The sequence below is a fragment of the Diuraphis noxia genome, unplaced genomic scaffold (genome assembly GCF_037042655.1).
Source record: "Diuraphis noxia isolate RWA-SAM2 unplaced genomic scaffold, SU_Dnox_SAM2 contig0001, whole genome shotgun sequence".
NCBI lineage: Eukaryota > Metazoa > Arthropoda > Insecta > Hemiptera > Aphididae > Diuraphis > Diuraphis noxia.
The window spans coordinates 35,769,051-35,785,270 of record NW_028301711.1 but is presented as its reverse complement, the minus strand read 5'-3'; the positions used below and the strand labels follow the sequence as shown (position 1 = coordinate 35,785,270).

At 30.8% G+C, this 16,220-nt stretch overlaps 1 protein-coding gene across 1 annotated transcript; it reads right to left on the bottom strand.

Moving 5' to 3' along the window:
- Positions 1-2,165: 2,165 nt before the first annotated feature.
- On the bottom strand, positions 2,166-16,133 carry LOC107165161 (armadillo repeat-containing protein gudu-like). Its single transcript, XM_015513261.2, has 10 exons — positions 15,963-16,133; positions 12,017-12,193; positions 9,052-9,198; positions 8,738-8,950; positions 8,472-8,620; positions 8,079-8,405; positions 3,072-3,543; positions 2,753-2,941; positions 2,362-2,583; positions 2,166-2,291 (listed from the first exon to the last, which is right to left on the bottom strand). The coding sequence occupies exons 1-10, from the start codon at positions 16,131-16,133 to the stop codon at positions 2,166-2,168; spliced, it is 2,193 nt and encodes a 730-aa protein (XP_015368747.2).
- Between the last annotated feature and the right edge of the window lie 87 nt (positions 16,134-16,220).

Genomic DNA, 16,220 nt, shown 5'->3' with positions numbered 1-16,220 from the left:
TCATCACTAGTCAGTCGGTGATCAGTTTTGTTGTTAAATTAAATAATAAGAGAAATCTTTCTATGCATAAAATCATTATCTAAGTCAGAAAATATTCACGGGTTTCTTAGTAACCGGGTAGGTATAGGTATACCTACAATATGAATACAATAATATAGTAACGTATCAGTCAGCTGATTTGGGTTTTGTTTACTTATTATATTATGATGTCTGAACCCAAAAACGTAACGTTAACGTTTGTTAACCTCCAACCGGAGCAAAGCGACCCGGGTGACTGTAAGTTGCGTCCCAATGTACCTTTTTGATGTACCTAAATTGCTTCCCGAGTATTTTTTGGGTACATGTAAATTGCGTCCCGGGTATTTTTATATTAAAATTTATATTAACAATTTACAACCAATATTTTCCTTCCCATTTTATCAGACTTAGGACTGTCAACATTACTGTTATAATGTTGGTATGGTTAAAAATATTTATTGTTGTAGGTATTTATTTATTATTTATTATTATTTAAAATTGCATATTTTTATCGGTACTAAGCTGTTGAATTTTTCTTACTTTGTCAATTATTAATTTATAAGTCTATATAAAAGTAGGTAAAAACTTGAATGACAATTACCTCACAAATTCAATTTGATTAATTTTTTTAGTTTCTAATTCTTCCATTTTTTTTTAAATTCTCACTTTAATTCCAGCTTTTAAACAACTCATCCATATATTTTCATGTTCATAGAAAAGGTAAATGAAATTCAAATATAAGTATACGTTAAACTAAATAGTATAAATGAACCGTTTAAATTCCAAAACTCTTAAAACAAAAAAAAAAAAAAAACAAAAAAACGAGAAAATTTAGCTCATAATTAATACAATAGTAGTTAAATTCCAATTGATGAATATGTATCCACCATATGTTATTGTTTGTAATATTTATAATTATATTTTTTTTAATTCCTAATATCTTATAACAATATGACGTTATTATTTGTAATATTTGTATTTATTTTGCTTTTTAAAATTATATTTTATTTTTAATTATTCATATTATATGGCTGTAATGAATGAAGTATTTTACCTGTAATTTTACCCGGGCGCAGTTTACATGTTACCTTTTTACTCTTGATAAAAACTCGGGTGCAGTTAACATGTGTGATTTTGTGTTTACCTGTATTTTGAGCGCAGTTTACAATCGCCGATATTAACTCTTACTTCAATTACATCTGATGGTAATGCATATGTAGTACAAATATCTTCGGGTAAAAAATGTACTAAAAATATTATTAAACTTATTGAACTACGCATTGCAGTGTCCCAAGATGATTGATTAGCATTTGTGGCACTGAAAAGTATCATTTTAACATCACGATCTTGACTGTTACACCCAGCAACTGAACATTTACGCATTTCAAAAATAAATTAAGGCAAAATTGTTTTAAAAAATAAGATGTACTTCGACAATATTGTTTATGGTGCTAACTGGTAAATTATCTTAGTCTTTACTCTTTAGAGTTAGGAATGTTCGGGTGGAACATAATATATGACGATACTATGTTATAGTTAGTGTTTATTATGTTTTGTATTATTATGTAGGTTTATTTGGCGGGAATGGTTTATTATTAAAGTATAGAAGGCGCCAGATTCACTCATGTACGATTCCCCCTCGTACACCTCTTTCGCGGACACTAAGAGGCCCGGTGGTAAACGTATCGTTTCCAGTCCAGTGTAGTAGTCCGTGATAGACATCAAAGAAAAACATAATCGGGAACCGATAATCACTAATCATCAGCTATGAAATCAGTGTGACCATATTATACTTATAGTGATGATTTTGTCAAATATACCAAAAACAAAAAATTAAAATATTATATTTTTTTATATTTCAGTGAAATATTTCAAGAAAGTTGAAAGTTTTCAATATTTCATACTCATAACCCTAAAGATATGTATAATATGAATACATTTGAATGTGCATGATAATTAACTAGTTATACACAATGATATGTCCGAAGTCCTTACGAAATTTAATTATATTTTTTATTTAATGAATTTATGTTAGAAGATACATTTACATTTTATGTATACATTAAAAAAATTTTTTTGCTCATATCTTTTGAACATGGCATTGATAATTTATGATAATAAGGTAATTAAAGGATCCAGGATGATTTTCAATGCTTCTTCGTACATTCTTGAAACTGGCCTATAGCTGCGCTTGCTTTCCTTACGTTGCTCAAACAGTTAACAGCAGCCATTGCCGTTTGAGAATTTTCCGAATGTATGCATTCTTTCAAAAACTAGATGATTCATGAACATTTTTAAATGAGTGGGTATCATATTATTCTTTTTAAAAAAATATTAACATACCGGAAGAAATCCTAACGCTTCGATCCTTACACAATTTAATGGGTCCTCGGATAATCCGCTAAGTGCAAGAGGAACGTTGTCTCTAACTACTTTGTGCTCAGAATGCGTGTACTTAATTAATTTATCTATAATGCGTTTGCAGCTAAATCTACGCGCAGTTACACCAACGGTACAGCATTTACCCAAAGCTTTGCAGAGATTGGCTCTCAACTCCGTATGCTCCTGTAATAAATAATAATATAAATAGGTACTTAAAGATTTTCTATAAATACGCATATGGTTATTTATTGTTATTACTCATCTACTAATTTAAGATATTATTTTATTATGCATTAGTAGATAAAATATTATTAATCATTGAATAATGTATAATTTGAAAATACAAACTTACTGTGGATACAAGTTTTGCCAAATTTTCGACGATTCCAGCGTCGACCATTATTTTCGAATTCTCATCGAACGTAGCGATTACGTCGATCAAATGACAAACTGCCGCTAAAATATCCAAATTCTTGTGCGTCAATAAATCTACCAGGTCACAAATCGCTTCGTACATTCCCTTGAGAGGGTTCAGACTGAACTAAACAAATCGAACAATGAAAAATGAATAAAAAAAATAACTATCACGTCATTTACTATAATATGGCCCACAAAATGCATATAAAACATCTTTAATAGTAGATATAATTATTAATTATATATATGTTTACCTGAGTGTTTTCGATCATCATAGCCAGACATTCAGCAGCGGCTATAATCGTTTGTGGTTCGTCGAAATCTTCGTATTTGTCAAACTCATCCACGTCCAAGGACGGCAACAGTACGAAAATCAGCCGAAATCCCTCAGCTTCATCGATCATTTTCATGCACTGCGGGTCGCTAGACGCCCGGCCTATAGCTGTACATACGTGCGCCAACACCAGGCTATGGAGGCTAGTATTGAGCAGTTCCAGATACTGAGGCACTGCTGATTGTCTGAGCTTGTAACGCAATGGCTCAGATTCCCACAGTTCAGACAGCGTGGCGACTGCATACCCTATCACTCGGTCATCAAATTTGTATGTCAACAGTTCCAGCAGATAATTTACGATGTTATCTTTCTCGATTACTTTTCTGCATTTCGTGTGCAATGAGCTTTTCCACAGCACGGTGATGATCAATACCATAACGTTTTCGTCGTTCCTGCAGAATGAAACAGAATGACCGCTATATTAAGATGGTTAAATTTCAGTCTTTGTACCAGCACAAAATATTATGTACTTCAGTACTTTAACAATATATATAAATATTTATTACATTGTAGATAATAAGTGTTTAAAGTTATTAGATGGTTTTTCTAGGAACCAGGCGTATTAACACATATTGAGTTGTTAGAAGTAAATGCAGTTTTGTAATATTTATCAATTCTTTATGAAAGTTATAAGTAGGTAGGTACCTAGTTGTAGTCAAAATTCATTAATTATAATATGAGGGAACTACTAAGTCCTAACACAAGTTATTTCAGTAAGGCACAAACAATATACATTATACTAGTATCTATATCGTTAGGTTAGTAAAATAAATATTATAAATAGTTAATAAACAATAATTATTATTACAATATTATAGTTGCGTTTTATAGGTGTTGTATAATATGCAAATTAATATAATAAAGTTTAATAAATGAATAATTATGACTTATAATTAGAGCATATAGTTATATATAGCAAAATTTAATTTATAAAAATTTAATTCCGTTTTAATCGGTAGCAAAAAACTGGAAGTTTACAATGTCTACATAGGCCCAGCCTATGAAAATCTTTCTTCAAAGAAATTATTGATAATACCAATATTAATTACCTATTCTTATTAAAGATCTACTCTTTTTACTCATATTCATTTATAAACTTACTATTATGGACTTGGGCACTTAATTATGTATTAAAAATGTCAAATTGACTCTCAAACTAAATTTTAAAACAATTCACATCTATTTTATATTTAACATTTTTAAATGCCAAATTAATGATTTATACTAAAAATTGTTTAACATATAACAAATCATACTGAGTGACAAGTTTTTAAACAAATCCTAATAAACTTTGGACCCTGTCCACTTTTGTGCTTGCGGGGTTAAAACCAGAGGCCGCAAATAACCGTAAAAAATTGTGATAATTAATTCGAAGAAACTTGAAATATGAAAAAAGTAATAGTATTATGGCCTATAGTCATACAAGGGGGGAAACTGTTTATATTATATATAAGTGCTCATATCACACAACAATTTTAGATGCTGTCTGATTTCTGAAATCAGTAACATAAGTTATCATCCTTAACCTAACAATTGAGCTTCATTTCAAAGAGATTTTTAGTTACATTTTTTCAATTTAAATTGTATTTCGTTATAAGATACATTTATCGTGGAATTTAAATACAACCATGGGCATCTGTATAGGGTTGCCGTGAGACATGCTTTTCTATTTTTTTTTTGGTGGGGGGGGGGGGAGTTTTCCGACCTATAAGACCATCCCGTAAAACAAATTTCCCTCCATCTTATTCTGTTTTCAGCTATTTTTTCTCCAGTTACCAAGGGTCTACTTCTCTCTTCACACAGTCTTCCCATCTGAGGAATCCATCATCATCATCAGTGTATCTAGTGGCCTTTTCCCTTTCGGTTCCTCTTTAATTACTGTGCTTATCACAGCGTATTTTTTCCTCCAAGCGTGACCTGCTATATCAGTTATCTATTTGCAACTTCTCTTGAAATACTTGGTCTTTGGAACAAGTTATGTAGTTCCTCAGCGGATCGAATTCTCCATTATTCGGTTCCTGAGTCGAGACAAGGTCCATTGATTTGTCTTAAAACTGTCTTTTCAAATGTTTCCAATCTTATTTCCTCTATCTTTCTTGAAGCCCATGTTTCTGACCCATATAGGATGACAGGACGTATTAATGTCATGTATATTTTTATTTTTAAATTTAACGATATTGATCTAGATTTAAGCAGGGTTCCCATACCAAAATAGCAGTTGTTGGCCAGTTGTATTCTTTTTGAAATATCTACTTTTAACTCATTACACTGAGTTAAGAGGACACCTAAGCATTTAAATTGTGGAACCCTGTGGAATATATTTCTATCTATATTCATACTTTCTCCGTGGCGATACGTCCTGTCTCTTCTTTTGATTTTTATGTATTCTGTCTATTATCATTTATTCTGAGACCGACTTTACTCGCAGCATCCATTAGTTTCTTTCAATGTATTTTTAATATTTTGATATTGTCTCCTATAATGGCAATATCCTCGGCATATGCTTTCAGGCCTATATTTGACTGTCCTAAAGTTATACCTTCTTATATGTTCATATCTCTTCCAAAACTAGGTTAAAAAGGATTAGAGATAATGGGATCCCTTGCCTTAAACCAGATGTTAATTTGAAAGATTTAAATGATGAGTTTGCTATTTTTATTTCAGAATTTTCTATTGTCACTTTAATCCGGTTAATTAACTTTTTTGGCATAATGAACTTTTTAAATATATTAAATAGGGTTGGTCAATGGCTTTCTCAAAGTCTACAAACAAAGTATAGACCACCTCCTTATCAAACTCCCACATTTTACATTTGCCTTGTAATAAATATTTGGTCTGTAGTATATCTATTTGGTCTAAAACCCTCTTGGTAGTCTCCCAGTATTCCTTCGAAGATTGGTTTAATTCTATCTAGGATACAATATACGATAAAACTTTGTATGTTGTTTTGAGTTAAGCAATGCTACTATAATTGTTGGACTTGAGTGGATTGTTTTTTTTATATATCGGACACACTAATGATTATGTTTTTTATTAGGTAGGGTTGTTGAACGATAAACCCCCTACCAGAAGGACCCGGCCACACCAACTAGTTAAAGCCAGTGTGGGGCTATTGCAGTACACAATGTTAGGTTGTGTTGTGCTGTGTTATTAGAAGTTTTTTACTTTGCTTCCTCCTCCAGTTAAACTTACGCGGGCAGGATACAACCATAAGTTTATACAAGATATGTAACGGCGTAGCCTTCACCGCATAAAGCGGTCCTTTTCAGGACCACCAATCACAATACAGCATATAAAAAACAATACCAGCGGAGGGATTTAACGGAGAATTCAAAACCTTTAGATTAATCATACATCCCCAGCAAGTACGGCAATGGATAGAGGAGATAATAACGAAAACAATAACACCCCACATATATATGTCCAAAAGTGACCCCATAATAGCAAAACCCGTACCAACAGAAAGCACAGGTATGCACGGCGGCACGTTGGTGGTTTACTAGTCGGTACGGATCATAGTATATATACCGGGTACTATTCCAACCTATGATATCTTCTTCAATCAACACTACCATCGTCAACATCGCAATAATTGTCAACATACAATGACGAACGACGAAAACAGAGTTGGTTTCAACGCTCCGGACCTAATCATCGAAGAAACTCGGCGTTGTTACCAACGGATTACGCTCCGGACTCAAGCAACGAAGACACTCGTGAGACGAGGCGGCAACCGACGAACATCGTGCTGTTACCTGCGGACTACGATCCGAACCCAAGCGGCGAAGACACTTGTTGGACGAGGCAGCGGCTGGCGCACGCAACGTCATTACATGATAATTCACTTTGCATTCACCTGCCAGCGGCTCACACGTGGTTTTGTACACACAGTCGATCTACCTTCGTGACTGACAAAAAAGGTACTTTTCAGAACCATCAGTTCAATTCCACCCTAGTGAGCCTACTCAGGTTTTCACTACGAGTGCACAGAACTCTACATGACTTATACAAGACCGTAGCAGAGTGTGTGTAACTCGCCTCTCATTAACATTGTATAATTTTTAAGATTCTAAATTGTATACTTTTTTTGGTTGCGCCTCTACAGGCCTGACATCGTCCGTTGCAATCTGCTTATCCAAGCCAACTGCACGGTTCGGATACAACTTATTTCCACATTTAATTTATTGTCATAACGTTAGACTTGAACCAATATACGGATATGTTTATAAAATAATGAAATGGATTTTAATTATTCACAATCTCGGGCCGTCGGCAAATGACGGACCGCATCAGCTGGCGCCCAACTCGTGTCTCGACAAACGACCAACCAGAAGAGACAGACAACCGATTATTCAGACGATACGGCAGAAACATATACCCGTCAATAGCCGATACGATTATTCAAACATTTACTAGTAGGTACGACGGAACTATATACCTATTAACTGCTAGTACAAGAGATTCACTAGTCAGTTCGGCATAAACGTGTAATCGTCAATTGCCGATACGGTTAGATAGCCTAACCAGATACCGGCTTTAATAATATTTTCTTTTCTCATTTTCAACTAATTCATTTTAGAACATGTTGTAGACATTTTATTAGTCCTGTTTAATACTCAATAGTTGGGAAATTTCACACAATTCGAACAAAGTCGTATAAAAAGTTGGTTAACGGCTTAACGCATTCGGATATAACATACTAATATTGTAAGATGCTCACTGTCCAATCATCAGCATAATTATTATTTATTTCAAACAGTATATTGTGGTTAATTTATTTACTATAAATATCGCTGATAACTAATATTAATTTGTCTGACATACATATTTTATGATGGCTTTCAAGTTTCAAATTTTGAATCATTATTTCAGAATTTAGTAGCATTCTATAATATTAGTTAATGTTTAATATATTGGTTTATTTTACTGGAATTTTATAACAGCTTTGAATAAGGCTTCCATCCCCTTGTGTTTCAGCAAAATGTCGTATATAGCAGGGTTACCGTCGAACATACACAGTATCGTTTCGGCTGCTTTTTCCGCGAGCTGGGTAGAATCACTGACCAAAAACTGTATGACTTGTTGCAAAATATTCATCTCTTTAAGTGCTACTCTAGTATGTATGTCTATTTTTTGTTCGACGACCTCTGGCCGAGTACGGCAACATTCCGCTAATAAACTCATTATAGAAACTTGGGTTTCGCCAAGTTTTGAGTTTAACAGTGGTGATAACAGCTGCACGAACCCCGTTTCCCTATAATAACGTATATTTTGTTTAATGAATAATACGCCACGGAAATAAAGTGTACATTCACTTCACCACAACTGTTTTTGGCTTTTTAAAGACCGGCACAACTGTCTTAGTGTACCAGAACAGCAGTTCATCAAGCTCACTGTATCCCGATTTGTCTCGTTCATACTATTCAAATCCATGGATAATACATGTTTTGATACATTCATCATTTGCACCTTAAACAACGATCCTAGTTTTTATTTCAAAATGAGTCCGGTAACCGGAAGTTAGATGGTTATGGTTAAGTATAATATATATGATCGACAGTGGTTAAAATTATTTTCCGAACATACCATGGTCTTAATTCCACCACTCAGTCGGATAAGCTTCCTACCTCTCTTCAATTTCGCGATGTTCTGTAACGTATCTGAAGCCAAGTATTTGACTTTGTAGTTATTTTTGAATAATAAAATAGAAATCAAAGGCTTCACTGCGTCCAATTTACACAATGAGCATTGGATTCCGTAATGTTGGGACATTTCATGTACAATTATCAAAGCGTTTTCCTAAAATATATTATCGTGGCATTACGATAAAAATAATAGGTAATGAAATATATAAATAGCCGTCTAGTTATACTGTAATTATAATAATATGATGGTTATACCATGCATTCGTCATTGTTACATTCAAGTATGTTAATCAACACTTTGAAACCATTTAAAGCAATAAACATGTTTTGATAAGGTCCCTCTAATATTTTTTCCGCTTTAAGTTTGGTCAATGCAGCCAGGGTTTTCGTCGGATCAGTATTCTAAATTTACAAAGAATTCGAAAAATAAAAGTAAATAAAAAACAAATAAATACTTCGATGTTATCTGCAGTTAAAACCAGAAATTTGCTCTAACTAAAAAAAAATCTATTTTTCACGAACTCCTTTCATCTTAACTGATATTACTACTTAGCTGGTCTACACCCAGACCAAATCTTCAGGTTTAGATAGTCAAATTTGAAAATCTTAAAGGTAATTTGATAAACAAAAATATGTGGTTCCTTATGAACTTTTTTAATATTATATAAAGTCCTAAACTAATTAGGAAAGAACATAAATTTAGTTTTAAATAATGTACTTATTATCCTATTATATTTTTAATTATTTATAAAACTGTTATTCTTAAAGCACCTCTGGTATGGAATGTAACAAACAAAATATATAGTAATAATTATTAAATAATTGTGACTGATGATGATAACTATATAGGTATAACTAATAATAAAACTAATACTAATACTAATGTAGGTATATTAATATGTTTGAATAATATCATGTTATTATTATCCTATTACAGTATCCATGCTATTTATATTTTTATCTTGCGGCTCCGTGCCTTCATGTGTCTGTGTTACTTATTTTTCCACCGGTAATTTGTGTATATTTAAATATTAATACATAACAATAATGTTTTTTTTTTAAATATATATTAATACGTTGAATCGTAACGTCCATGGTACATAATAATATGTTTTAAAATAAATGTATATTTTAAAACATATTATTATTTATCATTTGAATTTGAATAATTTTTCATTTAATCGTCGTCGAAAAAACAAGGCAGATAAAATTTACGGTGAAATATTAATATTATCATATTATTTTCATTGGTGACTGATGTAAACCAGAGAAATATTGCAGCCAATTAACAAATGAGTATATACCTATATTACCTGGAGACCCTGGAGACCCTCGAAAAACATACAAAATACGCCACTGGGGGCAACGATAAGTTGCAGTGAAAGCTATTCCGCTCTTGTTCCCCTGTAGGTATGAACCTGCAACCTAGTTAAGACTAAAATCAACTTATATTTTTAATACATAATGCAGCTAAAAATAAAACCTAAATCGTATACAATCTAACTTTTATTATTAAACTGAGCATGGTGGTATTTCTAGTGGTGAACGTAGGTAATTCTGATTGTGTTGTTACACATTTCTGTGGTTGTACGTAACTGCGCATAGTAAAAAACATAAATACTTAGGTAATTATCATATTTTATCAATTTTTATGAATATCTTGTACAAGTTTCGAACGAATTTATAGAATTATGAATACATTTGTCTGAAGTCTTGCTAGTAATTTGACTTGTTTTTTATTTTAACGTTGTTGTATTTTTTTTTGCCTTAATCTAAGCCCCTAAAAATACCTAACCTAACCTAACCATTGACCATTCCGCTGGCCTTATAATGTTCTGTCTATTATTTAGTATAGGGTATATAACTCAACCATGGCTAGACAATCATGATTGACCGAATGGCTATAAATACAATTAATTATAAATATAATTATCCTACGTTCCTACATACATGCCTAATAATTTTCACGGTCGGAAAGTTTGAGAGTGATTTAGTAACAATGAGTGTAATTATTTTCGAGAATGGTTTTTGAAGAAACTCAAGGAAAATAATCACTTAAATGACATTGTGAAAGAGGCCTATGATTCCGTTTTGAAGAGGTTAGGACTAAAAAAAATATGATAAAAATAGTTTATCAATGCTTATCTTATTATGTAAGTACCTATTTTTTTAGTTCTATCCATTTCAACGATATAAAAATAACTTCTGAAAATCAATTTTTTTTAGATATTTCTAGTTTTTACCAATGTATAAACAAAGTTAAAACTAGTTTCATAATTGACGGTTCTGGCTAATTCTAGTTTTAACTACCTATTAAAATCATCTTTGACGAAAAGAGTTTGTCAAGACTTGTGACTTGTGAGTTGTTTAAAACTCAACTATTTAGGTTTTTATCATCGCAATGTTCAACATGGATATCACACTACACTACGGACTACTTATATAATATAATATAATATATTAAGTATCTATGTTTAATACCTGCCTAATAGTAGGCACGTTTATACATAGGCTTAACACAGATAAGTGCAAAACAAATAAAAATAATATACAACAATAGCGTCAATAGCCAATATGAATAATATAATTTTTTTAGGTAAGTATATATGTTATATTAGCTTATAATAAAATAATAAATAAAATTATTTTATATTAGTGCCAATAATATGAAATAAAAAATAACAATATATTATTATACTATCATCTATTAACGGGTTTTGAACGTGGCTATTTAATAGTGTTAAATACTTATCTAATAACTGTTACCAAAAGGCACGAACTAAGATATAACTAAGAGGAATGATCTCAACATGGTAGGAAGGTGTGCGGCATGTTTCCTTCAAAATATGTACAAATATGTACATTGAAGGAGTTACAGATGGTTTTTCCACTTTTAAGAGTTTCACTAGCGCTCCCAAGTCGACCATTGGCTAATAATGATATAGAGTAACTCTATGAGAAATACATTATAAATAATAAAAATCAATATTTCACCTGTGTGTGGCAAAAAGGTGGAAGAACCACACGTAAATCTACCAATAAACATACTTTTAGGGAACGTTATTTATCGTCGTGTCCAGTCCGCTTATTCGTGCTATAAGGTTGCACAAACTTGATATAAAATTTAATAGGTATTTATTAATACTACAAAATATATTTGATATACCTAACGAATATTCCGTTTTACAAATTATTTCCCTACTAATTAAAATTTGTTTACCTTAATTTCTGCTAACAGTCTTTTTAAACTTTCAAAATCGGATTTTTCTAGTCCTGTGTTCAATGCCGGATTATACCATCTTTGTTCTTCTATTTCAGTTTGAGTTAAACTATCAGTAGAACTATTGTCCAAATCTTCTTTTGGTGTTACATCGATAACCAGTGGCGCAACAACAGTCTTGAATAAACAAAAATATTATATAAAACAACATCTAAATTTACTTACTAATTTAAGTATTTACCGCATATTTTTAAATTGTATTACATTAATGTAATATAAATAATACTAATTATCATTGAACGAATTAATGGTTAATGGTATAACATTGTTAGTCTGTTTAGACCTTTAGACACTACTGATATTTTAGATTCTAAGCGGAGCAAGGAATGTATTGATTTTACCATGATGTATGCGTGTGTTTTTTTTTGTGCCTTTCATCATTACTTTTTGGGGCAGTAAAAGTGCTTCTATTTTCGACTTCAGTACCTCATTCGATCAGAAAGTGAATCTAGTTGGTACATTGGGGGCTCAAAAATAAAAAATTCTCAATATTTTTCTAAATAATCGGGATAAACAAACTAAAAATTAATAGAAAAACGGGAAACTTTACGCACAATCAGTTTTCGACAAAATCGATTTTGGTTTTTGATGTAACTTTAAAACAAATGATCATAAATACATGAAATTTTCACCGAATGTTTATACAGTGAAACCTCTAAATACCGGACACTCTCGGTCGCATAAAAGTCGTCCGCTATTTGGAGGTGTCCGCTATTAAGAGATGAAATATAGTGAGTACACATTTCACCGTTTCCAAAATTTCGTCTGTTATTTGGAGGTGTCCGTTAAAGGAGGTTTCACTGTAAGTATATTCTATCCACCATGCAATTTTAAAAAAATTTCGACTTATGTTGAACTATTTATAGGCATATGCAATTTTCGATCATTATTAATTTTTTTTTAAATTAATATCGATCAAAATTTATTTGTTGGGTAGAAAAGCTTGAAAATTTAATACAAGGCTCCTAAAATATTGTTACAATAGTAGTTGAAAAATAAAAGAAATTAGTAATCACAATTTTTTTTATAAGCATTTAAAATTTGAATTTTGACAAAATATGTAAAAATCGCAAAAATTAGGAAATTATTATAAGCTAGAAATTCATAAAAAATTTTATTTTTAAATCTAAGATTTGAAAATTTAAAAAAGATTCCTTACAAATTTGTCAATCTTTATCATAAAAAAAAAAAAATGTCCACCAGAAAGTCAAATTAAGTTTTTATAAGCGTTTGAAATTTAAATTTTTAAAACATTGGATTTTCAATAGATTTCTCATTTAGCGATTTTCTTATTTTAGTGAATCTCTAAAATAAATGACCACTGGTGCTTGAAATTTTCACTGAATTTTTATATAAGCATTTTATACATTTAATAAGATTTTTAAAATATTTTGATTTGTTTCAAGCTGTTTGCTGACATTTTAATTTTTCAACTTTTTGGTTTCAGTCTTTCTTTGTTTTCTATAACTTGCATCATTCTTGAGGTATTAACAATATTTATTATTTCCTTTTGTGGATTCTTATAACAGTTTAAAAAATCATTAGCAGATTTCAAAGCATTTAAATGATATAAATTTAAACTATGTTTCTCTAAATCACCATCCTTCCCTAACAATTTAGCATACTTATTTAATTTACTAACTTTTTAAGTTCTATGTTATTATCTTTACCACCTTTATTGCTAAAAAACACACAAAATTTACAAAACAAACCATTCTTTGATGTTGAATAAACAAGCTACTTATATTTTTCAAAATGTGAGCGCTTAAGAAACCGTTTTTCTTCTTTGGATTTCTTAGTATGTACCGAGAAAGGATAAACAAAATTATCTTCTGGAATATTCAATTTCTCAAGAATCCTAGACTTTATGTGATCAGAAGGATGTGTAGGTTTTAAAAAATTCCCTATATCATCACTGAATTCAAATACACCTAAAGGTTGATCTTCATAACTTGAATTTTCAGTAGGACCCAACATATTAAATACCTTTTGATCTGACATATCAACTTTCCTCTTTTTTGGAGACGGAATATAGGTAATAGAATTATCATCTTTAACTATTGCATCTATACTTGTTGCAGTATATGGATGATTCTGCTTACTCAGCCAACTACTGAGTGTGCTTTGCTTGTTCATGACAAATAATTCAAATTTACAAAACACGTCAAAACAAATATTTTAAACTATTGTGTAAACAGACACACAGTGCACGTACAAACTACAAATCGTACAATTTAATAATTATTTCGTAGCTAGAATCAATAATAAGAGACAACAGTCGAACACAGACCATGAATTAATATTACCATTATTATATTAGATTATAATATTATATTATTATCACATGCTTTTGTGAACCCATGATAAATAGTAACTATACTCTATGTTCGAACCGCCAAAACAAAATGATAACACCTGATTCGACTATAGACAACAAAAATATTTTAAAATCTAGGGATTGATTATGTTATCATGTTATCAATAATCATATTATTGACTTCATGAAAAAAAAAAATTATAATAAAAACTAAAAAAAATATAACAATGGTCAGTTCTCATATATTGTCAGTTGTCACATATAATTATAAGACCCACGGGGGGGGGGGGGGGGATGCTCCCTTCGCCCCCCCCCCCACAGGTACGCCACTGTTAATATCAAAGATTTGAAAATTTAGAATGTAGTTATAAAATTACAATGATTCTGCACAAATTATTCCAACTATATTATATGCCAAACTTCTTTTCTGAAGTAACAATTTTTAAAAAATACAATAACATTAGAAGAAATGTGTATTTAAAATTTTTTTTAAGTAGGTACCTATCTTAAACATGCGCGTATTTAAAGGTGACTAGGGGGGCTTAGCCCCCCCAACCAATTTAAGTTATACCAAAAAATGTATTTATATTCTGCAAATTTTAACTAGTGTAATAACTTCAGTTGTAGCCACTACTACAATACAATATTTCAATTAAAATGAATAAAATAGAATAAATATTATCAGTTACCTAAAGTCATGGATAAGTATATAGGTATGGTCTTAATAAGACGCATTTGCGTTCAGAGCTGTGCACGTACTACTATTCCACAATCTGGCATGTAAAGAAATTTTAGCTGGCCGCACTGAGATAAATAAATAGCATTAATATTACCGGTTACTACAGCTGCTGAGCGTTCTTTTTCTGCTATGAAGAAAACAAAAACCTGGCTGAGATCTAGAATGGAACAAAATCGTTTTGATAATTTGGCAATACTAAACATTGAAAATGATTTACTGAAGAAATTAAACAAAAAAAAAATTCTTGATAAGTTTGCTAAAAAGCCAAGGAAATTAAAATTGTAATATATTATGTAATGTAGTTTGTATGACTATATTTTAAATCTAACGACAAAATATTACTATTGTATATATATATATATATATATATATATATATATATATATTGTTAATAATATATAATATATTTTGTTAATATTGTAATTAAAAAATCAAAAAGATATCTATAATATAAAAACTTATATAAAACATGTATAAAACAAATATAGGTTATAACCAAAAGTAGGAATTTTGTTTGTAATTTTCATAGGGATTTAGCCTCCCCCCTTGTTTTACAACCCTAAGTACGCCCCTGATCATAAATTTTTAAATTCGTGATTTGTGAGGAATTCGTAAAAATATATAATTATATTTAATAATTAGGTGCTTATAATAATTTAATACACTATAATATATTAACGCATATTACTTTAGAAGTTTAGAGGATCTTTCACCCAATTATTACTCTAAAAAAATAATCATAAATTCATAACTATGTTATTAGGCATGAGCTATTAGTTTAAATAATTAGTCCAAATAACATTAGATACCTATCGTAAAATATTCATTACCATAAATTTAGTTTTGTCTTCTTCATCAAGCGTAAAAACTGATTCATTTTCATCGCCTTTTGTATCACCTTGTTCTTGTCGTTTAGTTCCAATTTCTAGATTTTCAGGAGCAGAGACTCCCAGTAAAACAAAAACATCTTTTGATGCTAATTCAACTTGTTCGTCTGCCATAATGATTTATGTTTGTCAATATTATAGAAAACCAAACTTAGATAAACTTAAGTATTCAAAAAAAAAATAATAGTATTTATTAAAGTG

Bases quoted from the DNA above. Each gene is read 5' to 3' on its own strand.
- LOC107165161 (XM_015513261.2), bottom strand. From the start codon at position 16,133: ATGGCAGACGAACAAGTTGAATTAGCATCAAAAGATGTTTTTGTTTTA. The intron at 3,544-8,078 runs GTAAAATAAACC...TTCATTCTGCAG, and splicing joins AAAGCTGTTATAAAATTCCA to GAACGACGAAAACGTTATGG. The intron at 2,292-2,361 runs GTATGTTAATAT...TGAATCATCTAG, and splicing joins AAGCGTTAGGATTTCTTCCG to TTTTTGAAAGAATGCATACA.